Source organism: Engraulis encrasicolus, chromosome 17 (assembly GCF_034702125.1).
Source record: "Engraulis encrasicolus isolate BLACKSEA-1 chromosome 17, IST_EnEncr_1.0, whole genome shotgun sequence".
Classification (NCBI taxonomy): Eukaryota; Metazoa; Chordata; class Actinopteri; order Clupeiformes; family Engraulidae; genus Engraulis; species Engraulis encrasicolus.
The window spans coordinates 16,506,230-16,525,816 of NC_085873.1; the positions used below are offsets into that span (position 1 = coordinate 16,506,230).

Below are 19,587 nucleotides of genomic sequence, written 5' to 3' on the forward strand. Positions count from 1 at the left end.
CATTATCCACTGTAGCCAATACCATGGAATAACCAACCTGTAGACCTACATGGCTTTGAATAAAGAAACATCAGCAGTAACATCAGCATTACAGACAGCAATGTGATGACATAATTATGGCATGAACTGCATCACTTTTTCTACTCCACGGGTGGGGAACCTATGTCTCGAACCTATGTCTCGTTTACGGCCCTTGAGACCGTCTTAAACGGCCCCCGACATCATTTTTAATGTTATGCAGTTTCACATCTGACACGTAACTTTTTGTAAAAAATGTTCGAAATTACATTTGCAATACAATTAAGTTATATTTTCGGGGGAACAACTGAAGGAGGGGTCTGTTGTAAAGGTGGCCGCATTCAAAGGCCTAAAGTGAAGGGGGAAATCCTAGCTTGATAGTACGGCCCTTTGAGGACTTTATAAAGTGGCCCCTCAAATGAAACGGGTTTCCCTCCCTGTTCCACTCTATTTGCCTGTACAGTGGACAGCGTCAGAGGGCAGTGTGTGCTGGCATGACTGTGCATCAGACTGCTGTGACAAGATGTAGAGGGTAGATCTCAGCTCACCAATAAATCTGCAGATGACTCACTGAACCCATAACATCTTGTGACTCCCGTGTGGTTCTAATGTACAAAGTTCGTCCCCTCTCTGCTCTCCCATCGGACTGCCAGTAAACTCCATCAACACACACACACACACACACACACACACACACACACACACACACACACACACACACACACACACACACACACACACACAGAGTGCATTTAGTAGTACACTGTAGTGTGGTGTGTGCGTGTGTGTGTGTATGTGTGTGCATGCGTGCATGTGTCTGTGTGTGTCTGTGTACAAAGTTTGTCCCCTTTCTGCTCTCCCACCGGACTGCCAGTAGGCCTAAACGCCAACACACACACACACACACACACACACACACACACACACACACACACACACACACACACACACACACACACAAGCAATTCAACCACAACACTGATGGACATACAGCTCGTTGCACAGTTGTAGTTGTTGAACAACCTGCTGATGGTGATATTTTCTTTTGTAGGATCTGTCTGACTGGAGACATCAGATGCAGTCCTCTTGACAGTGATTCATGCCAAATGTGGAATTCATGGCAAAACAATGCTGTCCCACTTTAACAGCAGACATGTCTCACTTTAGGCTCCCACTTTTACATCACATTACATTAGCAGTTAGCAGACGCGACTTACAAGGAGACTTCAGCTTGATTCTCAACTTAAGTTACTGTTTAAAGCAATATTATTTCTACTGTAATGGACATTTTTTTCTTTTTAAATCCGTTTGATTTTGAAAACAACACATAGGCTATTTTACAGTATAGGCCTACTGGCATTTTTGTACACAAGAACCTGCAATTTTACAAATTGTCCTACTTTACCAATGTTCACCCTAGATTAGTTCCTTTGTAGCTTTGGTCAAATAACAATAGATGCAAAAGATAATGTTTTGTTGGCTTTTGTGTCTGTTTTCCCTTTCCACCTTCAAAGTGCTGGCCTTTCCATTTTGCGTAGCCTATCTGTCTGATATGCCCATGTAGCAGATGATGGGCCTGTTATAGCCTGGTTTGTTGTTTCCCTCAGGGAAATACAGGAGCTGATCAAACCACCTCCACAACAAAACCCGCTTATTACATAGTCTTGTTGCTGGTTGGCCTAAGTAAAGCAAACCCAAATTGAATTAGCTATAATGACGGTCATGTGTCTGATCGTTCATGGATGGCGCGCTTTCCATTGGGACAAAGCTGAGCGTTGTCAGAGTTGCTACGGAAACGTCCACTGGAGTAAAGCTCGGTTTTTTTTATGTTAAAAAGAATACGGAGTAAACAACCTCGAACAAGTCAGGTGACGGTTAGGCCTACAGTATATCATATTCCGCGTTTTGGAACAGTGACCTATAGGGATGTTTAAGTCTCAGTGTGAGAGTTTCTGTAATACAGAATTTGAGTCTCGGGTGTTTGGCTTGTTTTTATGTATCATATTTCTAGCCCCTGTATCACAGGCAGGCAGTGAATTTGCTTTCAGTTCAGCGCGCTTTGCCGCGCCAGATGGGAACGCCTTGCGCGCACATATGGCACATCTCTCCACATTCGTATGACCTCACAGCGCATGCTCAGAAAGAACCTAACGTGAATTTCAGCTTGAAGGAATCTGACCAGGTAGGACCACTTTTCTCTCACGTCGGCAACCAAATATGCATGTCTTGATTCATACTATAGATGCACGTGCAATTGTGTCTTCTGCTATTTTAAGACTAGTATACCTTTGTTGCTTCGCGGGGCGTTTTCCAGAGCTCTTGTAATTTCACTACAGTAGAAGAGGGCTGCAGTCGGCTAGCGTGCTAACGTTGCTACAACTGTCACTGGTTTAAGCCAGTCACCTGAATGGACCTGTCAGTGTGTGTGTAGAAGTCTGGTCAGCTTCTAACAGCTCGTTTTGCAGGTAACAGTGGCAGCACATTTGGGTTAACCTGACACTGATGTTGACTATCAGGTTTAAGCTAGTCAGCTGCACCCCCATTCATTGCCACTGAAGCGTAGCTTGCTTCTTCTTCGACCACTCTCGGGTTCGGTTGGCATGTCTCGGCGGTGTCGTTGTACAGGTAACAAGCAGTGTAATGGTGCATAGCATTTTAGACTATATCATGAACCTTTGCTACTTCTGTACGTTATAAGACAATCAATGGTTTAATAATTCGAGCTAATCTAGCTTTTCAGTGAACTGGGAAATGAAATCGCGCCTGTCATGAGCGGTGTATGGGAAAATCTGTTGTTAATCTGTCTAACATTGCATGTGCACAGGGTATTATGCCCGTTAGCATAGCCTTATAATGCTTGCTAATGAACGTGACGTTTGTCGTGCTGTCATCGTAATGTCGTCCCCTGTCACTAAATCATGCCATCATCCTGACTCAGGCATCAAACATGCAAGGTAAACGATCTACTTGACGATGCAGAACGACGCCCAACAGTGCACTTTCTACTTGTTTATGTCAGCAAAGCGGTAAAGGAACCTAATCTATTCTGCGAATATGCAGGTACACCGACGACTTTACCAAAGTTGCATGTTTGCGAGCTGTTCCTGGGATATCAGTGAGAGTCTTTGACAGGCAAACCACCGCCCCTTTGTAAGAGGCTTATTCAGCAGCAAGCTCCTAAGCCCCGGGGTCTTCTACTGGCCCCGTCACAGTGCTGTGAGGTGAACTGGTCATCGCTTTGTAGGAGATTACACAGCTGCACAGTTCGTGTGTTTTGTATGCATCACCATTTGGACGTCAGGTCAGGTCATTGGTGTGTGTGTGTGTGTTTGTGTGTGTGTGTGTGTGTGTGTGTGTGTGTGTGTGTGTGTGTGTGTGTGTGTGTGTGTGTGTGTGTGTGTGTGTGTGAGTGCGTGCGTGTGTGCGACAGTTATGAGTCAGTGAGCAGAACTCAGATGTTGACATGGACCCATAATTGGTTAACCTAGTACTTCTCTGCACCCTAAATCCGTTGTGTAATTTTGGGCCAGATGTTGACAGACAAAGGGGCACTTTGCCTTTTGCATAGTCTTTGGGGAAGTCTGAATGAGTTTAGGAGAGGAAGCTCCTGGTATACACAGGACATGCCTGGAGGGAAGAGAGTGCCTGGTGGGTCAGTCAGTGGATGGGTGGTGGTTGGCTGGCTGGCTGGCTGGCAAAGGGGCAAGGGCGAGTGTGGGAGAATTTCCTGTCAGTGAAAAATTGAATTAGTATAATTGGCTAATGCTGCGTTCTACTGTAGCCAGCCTGTCACAAGCAGTCACTGTGCTGATAAACACACAAAGCAGAGCACTCACATGAAGACCACAGACTGACTTGCATGCCACCACAAGAGACTCTTTGCAATAGACAAACACGCAAGCCCCACTGAAAGTGGCCAGCCAATGGTGAGGTCAAGGCACTTTTGTAATACTATCTGTGTGAAATAACCTTTTAGTAGAGTACTTATGTTTTATGTATCCCAGAGAAAAATTAAGGTGTCTGTCATATTAAATGAATGAGAGAGAGAGAGAGAGAGAGAGAGAGAGAGAGAGAGAGAGAGAGAGAGAGAGAGAGAGAGAGAGAGAGAGAGGGAGAGAGAGGGAGAGAGAGGAGAGAGAGGGAGAGAGAGGAGGGAGAGAGCGAGAGAGAGAGAGAGGGGAGAGAGAGGAGGGAGAGAGAGAGAGAGAGAGAGAGAGAGAGAGAGAGAGAGAGAGAGAGAGAGAGAGGCTAATCAGTGAAATGTTATGCACAGGCGGAAGGAATCCATAGTAGGGACTGAAGTTTGTGAAGCTGAGATCTCTACCTCTTAGGGTATGTTGGTACAGCATGTAGGGATTGGAAAGATATGCCCCAAACAGTGTCACAATATTTCAGTATTGAATAATGTGGTCCGACTGGAATCCGCTGTGCTTGGGATCAACATCCTCCCAGCCCCAACTGACATGCATTTTTCATTAATATGCTTACAATGATTTCGTCAAGACTTTTGAATCTGATTTACACAGACCACCTCGATAGCAGTGACTGCAGGCTTTTGCAGTTTCTCAGCGTGTGTGTGTGTGTGTGTGTGTGTGTGTGTGTGTGTGTGTGTGTGTGTGTGTGTGTGTGTGTGTGTGTGTGTGTGTGTGTGTGTGTGTGTGTGTGTGTGTGTGTTTGCTTCTTCTCAGTGTTACTATGGGTGGCTAGTCGTCCCTCTCCTGTCCTCTCTTGACCTACCAAGTGACTGCCATCTCCGCAAAAACCCCAGCCCCAGCATCAGTCATCCCCGGTGACTCACGCCGCCTCGAGTCATGGCAGACGAGGACTACGGCCGCTATGTGGACTGGGCCCAAATGGGCGAGGGCTCGGCAGCCAGCGACAGCCCGATGAAGGGCGACGGCAAGGTGGATCCCCGCGAACTCAAGTCCCAGGCCCGCTCGGGCGCCTGGGCCAAGAGCCACAAGCAGCGGGCGCTGATCTACCAGCAGCTGGTGCGCGCCATCCCGTGCCGCACGGTCACGCCCGACGCGGAGGTGTACCGCGACCTGATGGGCGACGGCGGGGGCAAGCCGCGCCAGGCCTCCTCCTTGCCCCTCCCGGACTTTGTGGACGGCACCACGGTGCCGCACTACTGCTTGAAAGCCGAGGCCATGGGCCCGGCGCACGCCGTCATCTCCTGCGTGGCGTCGCAGTTCCCCGACATCTCCTACTGCCCGGCGCTGCCCGCCGTGGCCGCGCTGCTGCTGCACTTCAGCCCGGACGAGGCGCGCTGCTTCGAGTCCGTGAGCCGCATGCTGGCCTGTAACGAGCCGGGCCGCCGCCTGCTGGACCAGACCTTCCTGGCCTACGAGTCCTCCTGCATGACCTTCGGCGACCTCGCCCACAAGTACTGCCCCGCCGCCCACAAGCTGGTGGTGGCCACCGCCACCGACGTGCTGGAGGTCTACTCGGACTGGCAGCGCTGGGTGCTGGGCGACCTGCCCTTCGCGCACGCCGCCCGCGTCCTGGACGTGTATCTGGTGGAGGGCTACAAGGTGCTGTACCGTGTGGCCCTAGCCCTGCTCAAGTTCTACCGCAAGCAGAAGACGGCAGCTATGGGCGGCGGCGGCTCGGGGAAGCAGCCTGCCGTCCAGCAGCAGGAATCGTCGGTGGTGCGGGACGACATCCAGGCCTTCGTCAAGGGCATCGGCTCCAGCGTCACGCCCGACAAGCTGCTGGAGAAGGCCTTCTCCATACGCCTGTTCAGCCGCAAGGAGATCACACTGCTGCAGCTGGCCAACGAGAAGTCACTGCAGCAGAAGGGCATCACTGTCAAGCAGAAACGGTACTTTAGTCGGAGCTGTGGGAGCGCTCGTAGATCAGGTGTACACCACACGTGCATGCAGCTGCTGTGGTGCATCAATGAATTGCATTTTGCATTGCATTGATGTTGTATAACAATTGTGTTAATGCAGGTTGATGCATTGCATTGGATTGATCATAAAAAAGTTTTTTGCTGCAGGTTTATACGTTGATGACAGAAATATCATAGTAATACAGGTTTTATACATGTATATATATATATTTATATATTTTTCCTATACATCACATTTTTTTAATTGAACATCAGACATATAATATCAGACGTGCTGAACAAGTGGTGCACTCTTGCCATCTTGCATGCTTTCCTCCATACTGTTTTTCTCTCTCTTTTTAATCAGTCTGCACACCATTTCTGTTTCTTTTATTCTTAAATATGAGTTTCGATTATTGTGTGTCTGGCATGGTTCTCTTCACATCCGTTTGGTGTTTCTGTCATGATTTTTATTTCTCAATCACTTTCATTTTTCTCCACCATTTCCCACTCTCCTGTCTCTTCCACTCCACTTCCATCCTGCACTCGTCTGTTTGCTCCTTCCAGCTGTTCTCTCAGGAGGTAGGTCCTGCTCTCTCTTTCTTGAATGGATGTTTTCTGGCTGACTGGTAACCGTGCCAGTGCCGGTTCCTGCCCCTAATCTTGAAAAGACCAAGCCAAAAAATCAAAGAGTTCCCGAATCGAAGAATGGTTTCCAACAAAAACAAAGTAAATTGGGTATTTCTGAGCAATTAGTGACGATAAAGTAGATGTCTGAATGGAAGCTTTATGTGGTAAGCAATTTCTCAAGATAACTGCTTTGGTTCCTAGTATAACGGGAGCCGGCACCTGCACCCTTTTGTTCGGCCTGAAAACAGCTTCTAGGGCACAAACATGCTGTTGTCTGATGACAGTCAGAGGTGGAGAACCTGGATTCAGAACATAAACATGCTGCCACAAATGTAAACCTCATTTTAACCAGGGTATCTCATTGTGCGCGCACTATCTGACGGGTAGATTAGCAAAATGGTAATTTCACTCATATGCAACTACATACACAAGGACAATAGCTTTTACTCTGCGAAGCTCCACCTCTGATGGTGCATCCACAGCCGTTATGTGTTCTTCCAAGTGCCAAAAATCAATTGTGCGATCGATCAGAAATGCAGCTTCCTTTTCATCACTTTTAGTGGATCTTCCTCATTCTTTTTAATTACTTTCTCTGACCATGAAACGATGTCAAAACACATGCGAAAAAGCAACATGTATAACAAGGTCATTTATTTTCATGATGTGCTCTCATTGACTGCCTTTTGGACTTAATCTCTATCTCTCTCACTCTCTCAGACGTAATGTGCAGCTAGCAGTCAACGCGGACAACTTCTCTTCGGAGATCGTAAGTGCGAAAGAGATCCGGGACATCTGGTCGTGGATCCCCGAGCGCTTCGCCCTGTGCCAACCCGAGCTCCTATTCACCACCTCAACACACGGCTGCAGTCTCAACAGGTCCGCACTTATCCTCCCACCCACGCTGTGTTTTCTCTATTGTGTTAACTTTTATTTATATTTTGCAAGGCAAAAAAGAAGGAACATTTAAAGTGTCTGTGAGGATTCTTAGACTTCCTGGTCATCTTTGTCAAATGAGTTAAGTTGTTGGTAACTGGGCTTCTTTTTGTAGTTTGGTAGCTTTCGAGCTCCAAAAAATAAGTCCAGTTGCCTGCAACGGCACTCTTTTAACTTTTAAACTCTCTTCACAGAATCCAAAGCCAGGGAGAAATGCTATACCACAGTAAATAATGAAACTTTGGCATAGTGGAAAAAGTAAAAATAAACTGGTGTGATTTAAATGATGAAAGACCTCTCAGTTTCAAATAACACAGCATGAGAATGTTAACCTTGTTTGTGCATGTGCACAAAACTAGGTGGGAAGTTGTGGTAAGTTGAAATGAGGTGAGCTGTCGTTGCTGGGCCTGCTTCTCTGCGCCACTCAACAGCATTTGATGTGAGAGAAACTGAATGATGGGAGGTTGAATTTAGGACACCAGTGGAGTTCACAAAAAAGAAGATATGTAGTCTCTTAGATTTGCTCTGGCTATGTTAAGAACAAAACCTAGAATTTAAAATTTCAGGACTTTATTCTTATCGTAAGATAGAGATAACATTAGTCTCTGAGAGATATAAGACTGTTATGTGGATTTACTACTTAATTTGGGTCAATATCTGAGTCATTGAACACACAGTGGGTTGTCATGCCTGATGTTATACCTGGGGAGTATGCCAAAGCCTTGGCTAAGTGGTGATCCAGTGTAAGTCAACCTTGAGGTAATGGTAAATCATCTAATAGAATAGCCTGGAGACCTTATTTTTTTTAACTAGCTGACACCTATGAGCCAACCATGTGCAGATTTACCACTTCCTACTATGTTAACTTGGCCCGGTTTATCACTTCACAAATGTCCCTGGAATACTCCCCAGCAGTATTTGGGCAAGGGAAGTGGCCTTGAAGCATTGAGCAGGGAGGTAGAACTGGCAGCGCAGTTGGTTACTTGTGTAGCAAAGCCCTCCTGCATACCAGACATGACTACATGAGTGGGGAATTGATTTAGGCTGCCTCGAAAAGGAGTCACCTGTTTTTCTTGGGCATTTTTAAACTGGTTTGCTTCGTGGTCAGACCCAATACATTGCACTCTGTCGCTCCCTGGGAAGGAAAATGTTGCGTGCACAGATGGATGAATAGGCTTTACGGTGGATATTCAAGAGTGCTTTCGCTAGCTGAAATGGATGTGTAGCTATCGCAGCACAAATTGAAACATTTTTCATGCGCATGCACACACACACGCACACGCACAGACACACACACACACGATGGATTATAGTGTTACCGATCAGGAAATGTGAACAGGGAAAAAAAATAAAATGTTGCATTTGTTGTACTTTGCTTCTTACCCAGACTGGCAGGCATTTTGTCTTGCCAACCCTCTCAGAGTGGCCGAATTTTCCTGTGAGTCTTAAGTCCATGGAGTCATACTGCTCCGTCTCTTAAATCAATCCAGTTTTATGCCCACAACCAGAATTGCCATCCGTACTTTGTTTTCTCCCAAAACATGATGATTGATTTCCAACAGTTCAATCTGAAGTAGATGGAAGTGTATTAACACATGTAACAAGAGATTTGGTAGACACTAACCCTAACACAAATAGAGAAATGAGATGAATAACAAAGTATATGATACTTGTCACTAGACAGTTGTGAGTCTTTGTGCTGCTAGTAACTCGGGTGATGTGCGTTACTTCTAACTGCTGGAAATTGCGGATGTAACCCTAGATTAGCTCATTTGTCTTGGCAACAAAAGTGCACAAACCTAATGGACGATCTGTAACGAGATTAACAGTTACCTAAATGGTCACACATGGTACGGCCTCAAGATTCAATGTGTTTTGCACAGCCGTGTGTGTGTGTGTGTGTGTGTGCGCGCGTGCGTGCGTGCGTGTGTGTGTGTGTGTGTGTGTGTGTGTGTGTGTGTGTGTGTGTGTGTGTGTGTGTGTGTGTGTGTGTGTGTGTGTGTGTGTGTGTGTGTGTGTGTGTGTGTGTGTGTGTGTGTGAGTGAGAGTCCTTTGAATGAGTTCCTTTGAATGTGCTGAAGTAACACATGTCTGGGTGTGATGTCTTTGCAGGTTCTACTCTCATTGTGAAGGCCACGAGCCCACACTGCTTCTACTGCGGACCACAGGTGGAGAGGTGAGCTCTCTCTCTCTCTCTCTCTCTCTCTCTCTGTCTCTGTCTCTGTCTCTCAGCACTTAACATTTACGGAAGCCACCTTGACAACAAATACCTACCGCCTTGACTAGTTTCCTTGAAAAGATGTCGATTTTTTTTTATTGCAAATGTATTTTCTAAACTTTCTTTACAATGCACAGTATATGCTATTTATTTATTTTGGAGGAGGGAGGCGCTCATAACAGGGCCTTTCCCCATCAACATCACATCTGTCGGTCATACTGTCCAGCCCCCCACCTACCCACCTTGACTAAAAATGTTCTGCAGTAAACAGTACACACACACACACACACACACACACCCTTGCACTTCATCAGTACCAGTTGCTGAGTCACACAGTAGCACAGTGGGATGTGGGCATGCATCCCTAAGTAAGGGGTATTGTGAGTAAGTGGTTTAGCGGCTAACACAGATCACTCAGCTTAAAGTCCGTGGGGAACCTAATTGAAGAGCCATGTGGCTTTGTTTGGGTGCACCACCCATCCACCTGTTTTCACTTCCGATCTGATCCTAATGAATTTGAATATCTACCAATACGCCGATACTGTTCAGATCCAAAACCGGAACTGTTTGTTTTAATATTGTCATCAATATAAAAAAGTGAACTCTAAACAAAGTAGACCATGAGGTCAGAAGAAGAGGAAATCATATCAGTAACAGTACAATCATGAAAACAAATATGCAACTATAATTTCAAAATAACATGATACGTGACTCGTGGTCAGGATCGTAGATCTTGGGAAGCTTTCAATCCGATGCGATGTCTGAAATATGTTGATATCAGAACCTGATACCAATACTGGATCGGGTCAGCCCCATCCCTAGTTTTGCGATGGGAATATGAGTTATAATGGCTTTACCTCTTCTCCACTTGCTACTTTCTGGGGATCTCACCTGGGCTCTACCAAAATCAATGTATGTTACATGCCAAACATATTCTTGGTTTGAGAGTGTAATTCAATGCATATCAATGAGAACTTGCTATAGTCTACTGTACTGGAATATATATTGGATGAGATGGAGATTTCAGCGTGACAAAATATTTCATAGTAAGATCATATTAAATATAAGGGTATGATAGAAGAATATGTTTACTTTCTGAAACACTTCTCTCCACCTCTGTATCACTGCACTGTACCCATAGGTCCTGGAAACTTAGCAGCTGACTATCCAAATGAGTTCACATTTTAAAAAAAACAAAATTGCAGCTAATTCGATTCGGTGCCGAATTTGCTTTAAGCAATTGGATGGGACCCGAGCCTGTGGTGAATCTTCCCAGCTTATTTTGCGTAGCCTCTCAGCTCTTGGTTGTGTTGTTGTCCTTCTACGGGACCAGAGCTGGAGCCACTGGCATCCCTGTTTGTTTGTGAGAAAGTGCGCCTGGCTATCCTGACCTGTCTAGTATGAGCGTCTCCTGCCTTTTGAAAGCGGCCCTGTCTTTTTTTCTGGCCATGCCCTACATACCAGTCAGGCGCAGAGAGGGTTTGGACTTAATTCGGTTAGGGCCTGTTTTTGTCCTGTTGTGGAGGCTCCGTGATAGTGTAATTGCACTCTGGCGCACTCCTTTTGAAAAGATCCGTCTCTGTGCTAAAGTTCAGATGGCAGACGGATTGCTGTGTGTTTGTCCCTTGCATAGAGGCTGACCTTAAGGGTGAAAGCAGGTGAAAGGGTGAGCAGAGGTGTCAATATTAAATGGCTTCAGAAAGTGAACATCCCACTGTGTTCTTCTCCTGGTTATGGTACCAGAATAGACAGATTTTTTCAACTTTTAAGATTTGTCTCATTGTTATTTTGCTGATTAGGATAGACTGGTTTAGAAAAAAGGTTGGATACTGGGTGTTTTAACTTACTGAAATGACTTTCCCACATTAAAAACATTGTGGTAGAAGGGTAATAACCACAATAAAGGTTCAGTCAACCTCTGCGAAGGTGTAGCTGTGGAAAAGCTGATGGCATGTCCACTGTCATATGTGTCTTTGCAGGTGTGTGGAGCCTTCCTGTCCACTGACTGGGAGGAGCGGAAAAGAGGAGGGAATAAGCTCAGCTTCTTTGGCACAGGGGAGTGCTTCGTCTTCAGAGTGAGTACTATTGAATGTAGTCAATTAGCCATTTCCAGGCAAACAAACCGGCGGTGACAAGAGAATCGCTGAACTGTGTAGCAAGAGCGACACGAGCGACAGAGTATTCCTGTTAAAATTAGAATGCAAGCATTCCGACATTCAAATTGGCTGTGGCGCCTGTCGCCAAACCGCATCATAGCTCATTTGCATAATATTCGCTGATGTCCAACTACAAACTGTAGCTCAAATCGCCTCTAGTCGCCCAAATCACTTTTGTCTCATCTGCCGCCAGCGACTTTATATAAAGTCAATTACTTTCGTCGTCCGTGTCGCTCAACTCGGGCCTGGTCTATGCGTGCCATTAAAGATCTCCCATACCGTCGCTCCTTACCTATGGGTGTGAGTCAAACTACTTTCTCCTGTGTTCTCCTGGTCCTCCCATCCTTTTGTCGCAGTGTCGAGAAAGTTTCCTGGGCAGAGCGACTTTTGAGGGGCTTTCATTCAACATCTTCCTTGCAAATGAGTGTCATACGTGTGACATGACAGTATCATAAAAGTGTCAAAACAGTGTCATATACATGATGTCAATGTCATAAACGTTTTACGGTCATGAAAAGTTGACATTTTTAGGGCTGTCAATACCTTAACTGAATGTCACTTGGACATAGTCATAAAATGTTTGACATTGACATAATGTTTGTGATGCATGCATGACTATGTTACGACACTGTTATGACATAGGTATGACGCCGGCGTCAAGTAAATTGTTAAATAAAACTGAAATCCTCAGTGACGTCGAGCCTCACATCATGAGGCAGGAGAACGGAAGGGAGGACTGGAGGAAGTGGTTTGACTTCCACACACAGTTTACATCTGGCATTATGATGCTGGCAAGTAATGGTGTATTTTAAATGTATTTATTACTGATGGGCAGCAGGTGGCGCCATTTTCCATGTTTTTTTCTCTCACTCATTGTAGTTTCATGTTCTGTGAGGGTGGTCTAGGGTATCATTCTTGCTTGTAGGACAAAATTGGGTACAGACGTAAACACTTAAATAAGCATCTGCAGATAAGGATAGTGAAATAATAATGGTTTGAATATAATGTTTTCAAATGGAGAACAAAGTTATGATGGAGTCAAATGGAATTATGATTGTATTGAAAAGGAAGGTGTTTTGTTCTTGTGCATTTTGGTCTGCACTGCAGGTGTTGAAAGAGAGTGGAGCATGTATAAAAGTATGTAGGTCATGTATCTAGTTCAGTCTGTGTCTAATGCGAGATAGGAAACTGGTGGTGCAATTGGATACACTGTGTACTTATTTACCTGAGCAGTAGGATAGCTGACACCTTAAACTTGACACACTGTAATCTCTCTCTCTCTCTCTCTCTCTCTCTCTCTCTCTCTCTCTCTCTCTCTCTCTCTCTCTCTCTCTCTCTCGTCTCTGGGACTTGCTCTTGCTAATACACACAGGGCAGGGATAACCTTACAATTATCCCTAGTGGCAAAACCTGTTTGTAAAACAGTTTGACCACTCTTATTTTACGTGTGTGTGTGTGTGTTTGTGTGTGTGCGCGCAGCTGAAGCCAGAGATGGAGCGTTTTGAGTGGGTGGTGATCAAGCACCCCGAGCTGGCGTCGGGCGGCCAGGCCCAGAGTCTGGACCTGTTGGATGACGAGCAGCCGCCCGACACGGAGGCCAACTCCAACCCTGACGCCAACAACATGCACCACAACACGCTGCCAGTAGAGTCTGGCGGCCCCAACGGCGGCCTGTCGCCCTTCCTCTCTGCCCGACACTTCCACCTCAACTCCCGCAACACCTCCATGTTTATGGCCGGGAACTTTGACTCCATCATCATCGGTAAGCCAGAGCTCATCCCAAATGCCTCGGAGCTATAACTCGTCTAAACTATAATCGTTACCATTTTTTTTTAAAAACACCCAAACAGATAAAAGTATGTGTCTAAAAACTCATCTTGTGAACAGAGGTCAATATGTCTTCTACAGGGTTCCCACGGGTCATGGAATTTCTGGAATATCATGGAATTTCATGAAAGTTTTTCCAGTCATGGAAAGTCATGGAATTTTGCGTAAAAAAAAAAAATGCGGAAAATTGTGTATAACATTGTTTCTTACTGGTTATACTACAACGCTTCGCCAGAGACTGTTTGGTTTCGTGCTGTAATGTGCAACATTCTAGAATGCAATGAGCCCACTTAAGTCTGGCAGTGGCTCGGCAGTGAAGATAATCTTCAGTTTTTACACTTTTTAAAACATTTGAACTTAATTTCTTTTTCCGGAAGTGGTCATAGAAATTCGTTTTTTTGTGTCTCGAAAGTCATGGGAAATCATGGAATTTCATAGCTGAATTAGAGTGGGAACCCTGCTTCTAAAACGCCTGACTGCGCGTTGATATCCATGTAAACAGAATCAAAATGTCTTCTAAAAACACCTGACTCACAAAATTCATGGAATATGTCCAACATGGCAATACCAAGGGTATTTTTTATGGTACATTATCAAACAATAAAGTATGACTGTGGAGATAAATAACCTCAACCAAAGGCAGATGGAAATAAAGCTGTTTATTCAACAGGACACTGGTTCATAATGGCTAAATGCTATTTCACCCTGTCTGGATTTTACCCTAAGCATAATCAGTAGAGGAGACTCTGAAGACCTAAGATATCTTTTAGGATGATCTTGCTTTAGCATATCTGCAATATATTTAGGACCGAGGCCATGGAGGGACTCATAGACATTCGCCTGAGGTGTACAAATCACAACTGTGTTGTCATCTGCCTGGCTAAAATGACTTGGTAGTTAGAATAAACTATTTCAGTGCATTGTCTGTAACAATATTTGTTTAAATTGTTGTTTTTTAATCCAATTATATTTTTGATGCCATTTAGCGAACATACGGATGATTTTTTGTTTTGTTTTAAATTGTGAACAGAAATCGACAGAGAATATGAGATACCTTGCCTGTTTACCAGTCACTCACGTTATCATAAAAAAAGAAATATACAGATATCTTGTATTTTTCTTCTTTACATGTATCCATTTCAGACACGTTTTTTTTTGTATCTCCAACAGAAACTCTGGTTTTAAAAATATCAGCTAAAGGAAGCTAAAAATCAGTTTACATGTATATGAAAGACCCAAATACATAAAAATATCATTTTTTCAAACAAACAAAAAAGTCCACATATGTGTAAACGGGATGATATAATATAATATAATGCATAAATCTTCTTCAAAACAATCAGTGAAGTGCATAAATTCTTCTAATGCATAACTCATAGCTGGTTGTAAGTTGGAAACCACTTTGAGGATGTTGAGTGAGTGAAGATCTCATGACCAGGTCCTAGTGTTTTATTTTTTGTGTAATGCCAGTGGGAAACTTCCTGAAAAACAGCTCAGCATGATTTCCAAGCTAAAACCTGCTCTATGTACTACCGTGTCTTGCGCACTAGCAGATTTTAAAGGAACAGGGACGTCTCTTTTTAGGAACTTGGTTTACGTTGCTTCAACCGCACACTCGGATAAGGGGACACAGGATATATGTCTTATAGTAGGGTCTTTGTCTCTGTGTGTGACGTGCCTAACACCCCTTAAAAAGTCACAGGCAATGTAGCTTCAAATTTTAATGGTAAATTATAAATGACCGAGCATAGTATAAAAACATTTAGCCAGCAGGCTGTTTGTCCATCTGCACACAGATTCAGCCCATAAAACCATTGTGTAAACATGGAATTAAAAAGGGAGAACAAAGCCCCGCTTCTGCTTTTCTTTTTGCTTCAGACCATATCTGTCTCCGCGTAGCCGTGGACACATCCAGACCTCCATCTGTACTCCCAATCGGCTCATTCCATTCGCTCTTTACACTGGTAGATGATTTGATTAACATAATCACTTGTGTTAAGCATACAGGTTGAACCAGCTGATATTGGATCAGGTGGTATTAGATTATCATTAGCTTCTCATCCGGCTTGTTCATCACTGACCTAAGTTCTTCCTACTAAGTTGTTCCTACTTGTGCTCACTAGGTACTGTCTCTGGACTCTGGAGCCTTATCACTTAGTCATAAACCTCAACGCATGATCATGTGCCTATGATCAAGAAACAAGTCCATGTAATTATAGAACATCTAGGGGAGTGTGCTCAATGAGTAATGCCCACCGCACATTGACAGACTTGCAGCAGTGCTCTGCACTTTGTCGGCTCTGATCCAATTCCATTTTTTATACACTTCTTCAAAACCATTGTTGAATCAACCTGCTACTATGTTGGTTTGCTACGAGTGTGGGGCCAAGCAAAATTGTCAGATCCGACATTGCTCTCCACAATGTTGTCGGAGCCGGTGTGCGCAGGCCTTTTGACATCAAATATAGTAATCATCCAGGATAAATATGGCAGTCAATCACCAGCAGACTGTGTGTACTAACACCGATTATTTTTTTTCCTCAGGGGGCGGTGAGGGCAACGCGCTCTACATCGACGCCGAGCTGAACCACGGGCGCTCTGCTCGCTGTGCCACCTTCGACAACCCCCCGCTCTGTGCCGAGACCTTCCAGGTGGCGCTGCTGGAGGTCTGGGGCTTCCAGGATGCCATGGCCGGCTAGGCACAAAGTCACCCTTGTTTGTACGTGTCCATGCAGAAGAGACACGGAACCTATATTTGTATGTGTCCACGCAGAGGCGAAACGGAAAATGTGGTTGTGTCAATTATTGGTTTGCCAGGCTTCTGACAGTGCAGCTGTTGTTTTCAACCAATCCGTCCAATATCAACAAACGTCTATATCAGTGTTCCATGCTTATTTTATTTAAAGAAAAGATCAATATCACATTGTAATATTCACCATGTATACATGTATTTCTAACCCTGCTCTATTACAACTCTGGCCTTATCTGTACAGGGGCAGAACTCAAATGGTTTGCAAAGCCAGCTAACTGATTCCATGAGTTTATAGTGAGTGATCTATCAACTGGATGTGTCTGTTGATGCCTCATAAGATTTGGCCTCCTCCTCCCCCCCCCCCCTCCATGTAGAAGTGACATGGCAGCAAACATCTTCTAGTAGAGTAAGATAAATCAAACCCTGAATGCCCGATGCAAAAGAGTGTGCTCAAGTTCGTTCTCCTAAGGGAGCGTTGTCCCCTCCTTCTTCTCTTTCTGTGGTGTTTGGTGGCGGCTTGCCTAAGGTGTGTGCAAGATGTTACCGCCATCTACAGCGCTAAGGGAACTCCATTTATTCTCAACCTAAAGTCTCCTAAAGGGGCGTTCACCTGATGTCACATGGGTCCCGGAAAAGTACGAGCTTGATTTATCTTAGTCTAATAGATGTTTGATGGCAGTGTGAAATTATTGGATGGGCATGACCCAAAGGTCATACAGTCTCATGTTCCACAAAGACCACGCTTATGAATCCGTCCTGCTCAGTATATTTCATATCGTGATGTAAATAGTAGCTGTCCACTTTACCAAAGTTTCATCTGGCTTTTTTTTTTTTACTTTATGTCTGTCAGAACATTTTACAAAGAAAGCTTCAGTTTTCCGTCTAGTGCTTTACAGACACAACAAGAAGTTTCCTCTGAATTGTAAATGCGAGAGTAATTCTCTTGATATGTATCTTGCCATCTTTCGGTCATCTGTGGTAGTCCAGTGATCAACAATGTGGTCGTATTAACCCGCTCAGAGTTTACAAGCTCACTCCGTCCAGTGTGCTCCTCCTCTCAGGGGCCAGTTTCCTAAAAGCTTTAAAGTGCCACAGTCTTAATAAATAAATAAAAAGGCCGATATCATTAATAGGTTTCTGAAAACCTATTAGTTAATAGAGTCTTTTAGATTCTATTAGTTTTACAGCACTAACAGAGATTTAGGTATACTGGTCTCGTGTGTTTGTGTGGTAGTCTTAAATGTGAAAACGCTGTAGATCAACTTTAAATGTAGTGTTTTTTCAAATGTTGTCAGGGCTTTTTTTTATTTATGTCTTATGATGTACCCAACGCTTGGGTTCTGGTGGTGAAAAATCCAGCACTGAAGGCAAGACCCTGTGGAGAGTAAGATTACGTGCATAACTAGATGCACAAATGACTGGGGATAACATGTTTGCGTTCTCTCATTATATTGGCACTTCCTGCGTCCGTCCAGATGCGCTCTCGCTTGCATATCAGCCCAGCCAGTTTTGCACACTGTCCGCCACTCTGGTCACTCACCAGCAACGGCTGTTTCTCTTTACCCCTCACTGTGAACTTTTCCAGCGGTGTGGTACGCAGTCTTTGTACATACAGCCCTCTGAACATAATGGCACCCCTTTGTTGTGTAGCTGTCTGACAGGTGTGTGAAAATGTGAATAAGTGTGTGTGTGTGTGTGTGTGTGTGTATGTTTAGGTGTATGTATCTTTTTGTTAAGATGGCTGTAGTTGCCATGAAAAAAACTACTATAGCGAGCAACACTAAACAACAGAGAAGATGATTGTCCAGAGTTAGGACTGAAAAAAATTGAGCTATAATTAGCTACGATAAGCACAAGATGCATTTGTGTGTGTGCGTGTTTGTGTGTGTGCGTGTGTGAGTGCGAGCGTGTTCACACCCTCCCAATGTGTAAACTGGTTAATCTGCTTGGTTCTCATTGTGCTGAGCCTTTAGTCTAGCTGTGTGTCAAAGAATGGCTGTAACTTGTTCTTTGACACCTTATCTGAATATTCGTGTGAGTGTGTGTGGATGGGCTGTGTTCTCCAGCAGTAATGTGTTAAAAAATATATGTAATACTCAACTGTCACATGCAGTAAAAAGATGTATTTAAAAATGAGACGTGTGCGTTGATTCATTCCTGGATTGTCCCACTAGATCAGTGGTTCTCAACCTTTTTGAAGAAACACCCCCTGGACATCATCATAAGCCTGCCAACTCCCTCCATTAGCATTAAAAAATAAAATAGACTAATGACCCTCAATGGCAACTAAGCACCGCCCTCCCTTCAGCTGTATCCTTCTCAATGCCCCCCTCGGACGCCCCAACGCCCCTGTTGAGAAGCACACTGCGTTAGATTTACACAAAGATAGTGTTCCAAGATAATGATTTATTAAAGAGTGAAAAGTGAAAGCCTATAATCAACCATTTTGGAATGCCTCCCCACCACTATGCGAGACTTTACTTGCCACACCCACTTAGCAGGCAGCATCAGCATCAATCTGAATGCTGAGCATCAGTGGGCCCAAATCCTCTTAAATGCATGCACTAGTAACATTATTAAAGCCTTACGCTTGTCTTATCGGGATTATCCGCATGCATTATCAATGGAATCGTTTGTCAAGTTTGCTTACCCATGTTTTTTTTTTCTCAGCTGGGTATACCTACAAAGGAAAATGAAGAATCATTTGAAAGTAGGCCTAGGCTATATAGTGCATGGTATCCAACTGCATTTTTTCTGAGATGTCTTCGTTCATGAAAGCTGAGTTTAATTTGTTTTAAAAAATGTGTGTCGTAAAATATCTCGGGGCACTATAATCCCTGATTTGGTTAAGATCGCTGGAGCATCACATTGGATATTGCATAACATCTCTCATCCATTCACTCGGGGAGAAGGGGTGTTTCTTTCAATGACCTTCACGTGCGCGCTCAACAGCCTAGAATCTATGCACACCACGAGATTCCCTGGGTCCCCGTTCCGAAGTTAGACGAGCACACAGCATGAAGCATGAACGCATCCGCTGCAATGCAAGGAGATAATTTTACTAGATCCTCATCGCATTGTCAGCGTTACTGTATTCACACAAATCTGAACCCCCTCGCGTGAGCAGCGTGCCTTATGACAGATGCCTACATGATGCGATCCTTTGCGTCGTGACTCGTGACCATATCAGTCAATGGTCGTGATCAAGTTGATTGCATGC

General features: G+C 44.5%; 1 protein-coding gene across 2 annotated transcripts; it reads left to right on the plus strand.

The window, feature by feature from the left end:
• The first annotated feature begins 4,618 nt into the window (after positions 1 to 4,618).
• Positions 4,619 to 18,503, plus strand: tbc1d24 (TBC1 domain family, member 24). 2 transcript variants are annotated; one of them, XM_063221868.1, is made up of 7 exons: positions 4,619 to 5,842; positions 6,419 to 6,433; positions 7,199 to 7,357; positions 9,527 to 9,590; positions 11,612 to 11,707; positions 13,268 to 13,550; positions 16,160 to 18,503. In XM_063221868.1, exons 1-7 carry the CDS (start codon positions 4,830 to 4,832, stop codon positions 16,312 to 16,314), a joined length of 1,785 nt encoding a protein of 594 aa, XP_063077938.1. In that variant the 5' UTR covers positions 4,619 to 4,829; the 3' UTR covers positions 16,315 to 18,503. The 2 variants fall into 2 exon arrangements, with proteins under 2 accessions (XP_063077938.1, XP_063077940.1); XM_063221870.1 differs by lacking the exon at positions 6,419 to 6,433.
• The last annotated feature ends 1,084 nt before the right edge of the window (positions 18,504 to 19,587 follow it).

Coding starts and splice junctions, on each gene's coding strand:
- tbc1d24 (XM_063221868.1), top strand. CDS start 4,830: ATGGCAGACGAGGACTACGGCCGCTATGTGGACTGGGCCCAAATGGGC. Junction 7,358..9,526: donor CACGGCTGCAGTCTCAACAG/GTCCGCACTTAT, acceptor ATGTCTTTGCAG/GTTCTACTCTCATTGTGAAG. Junction 11,708..13,267: donor GGGAGTGCTTCGTCTTCAGA/GTGAGTACTATT, acceptor GTGTGCGCGCAG/CTGAAGCCAGAGATGGAGCG.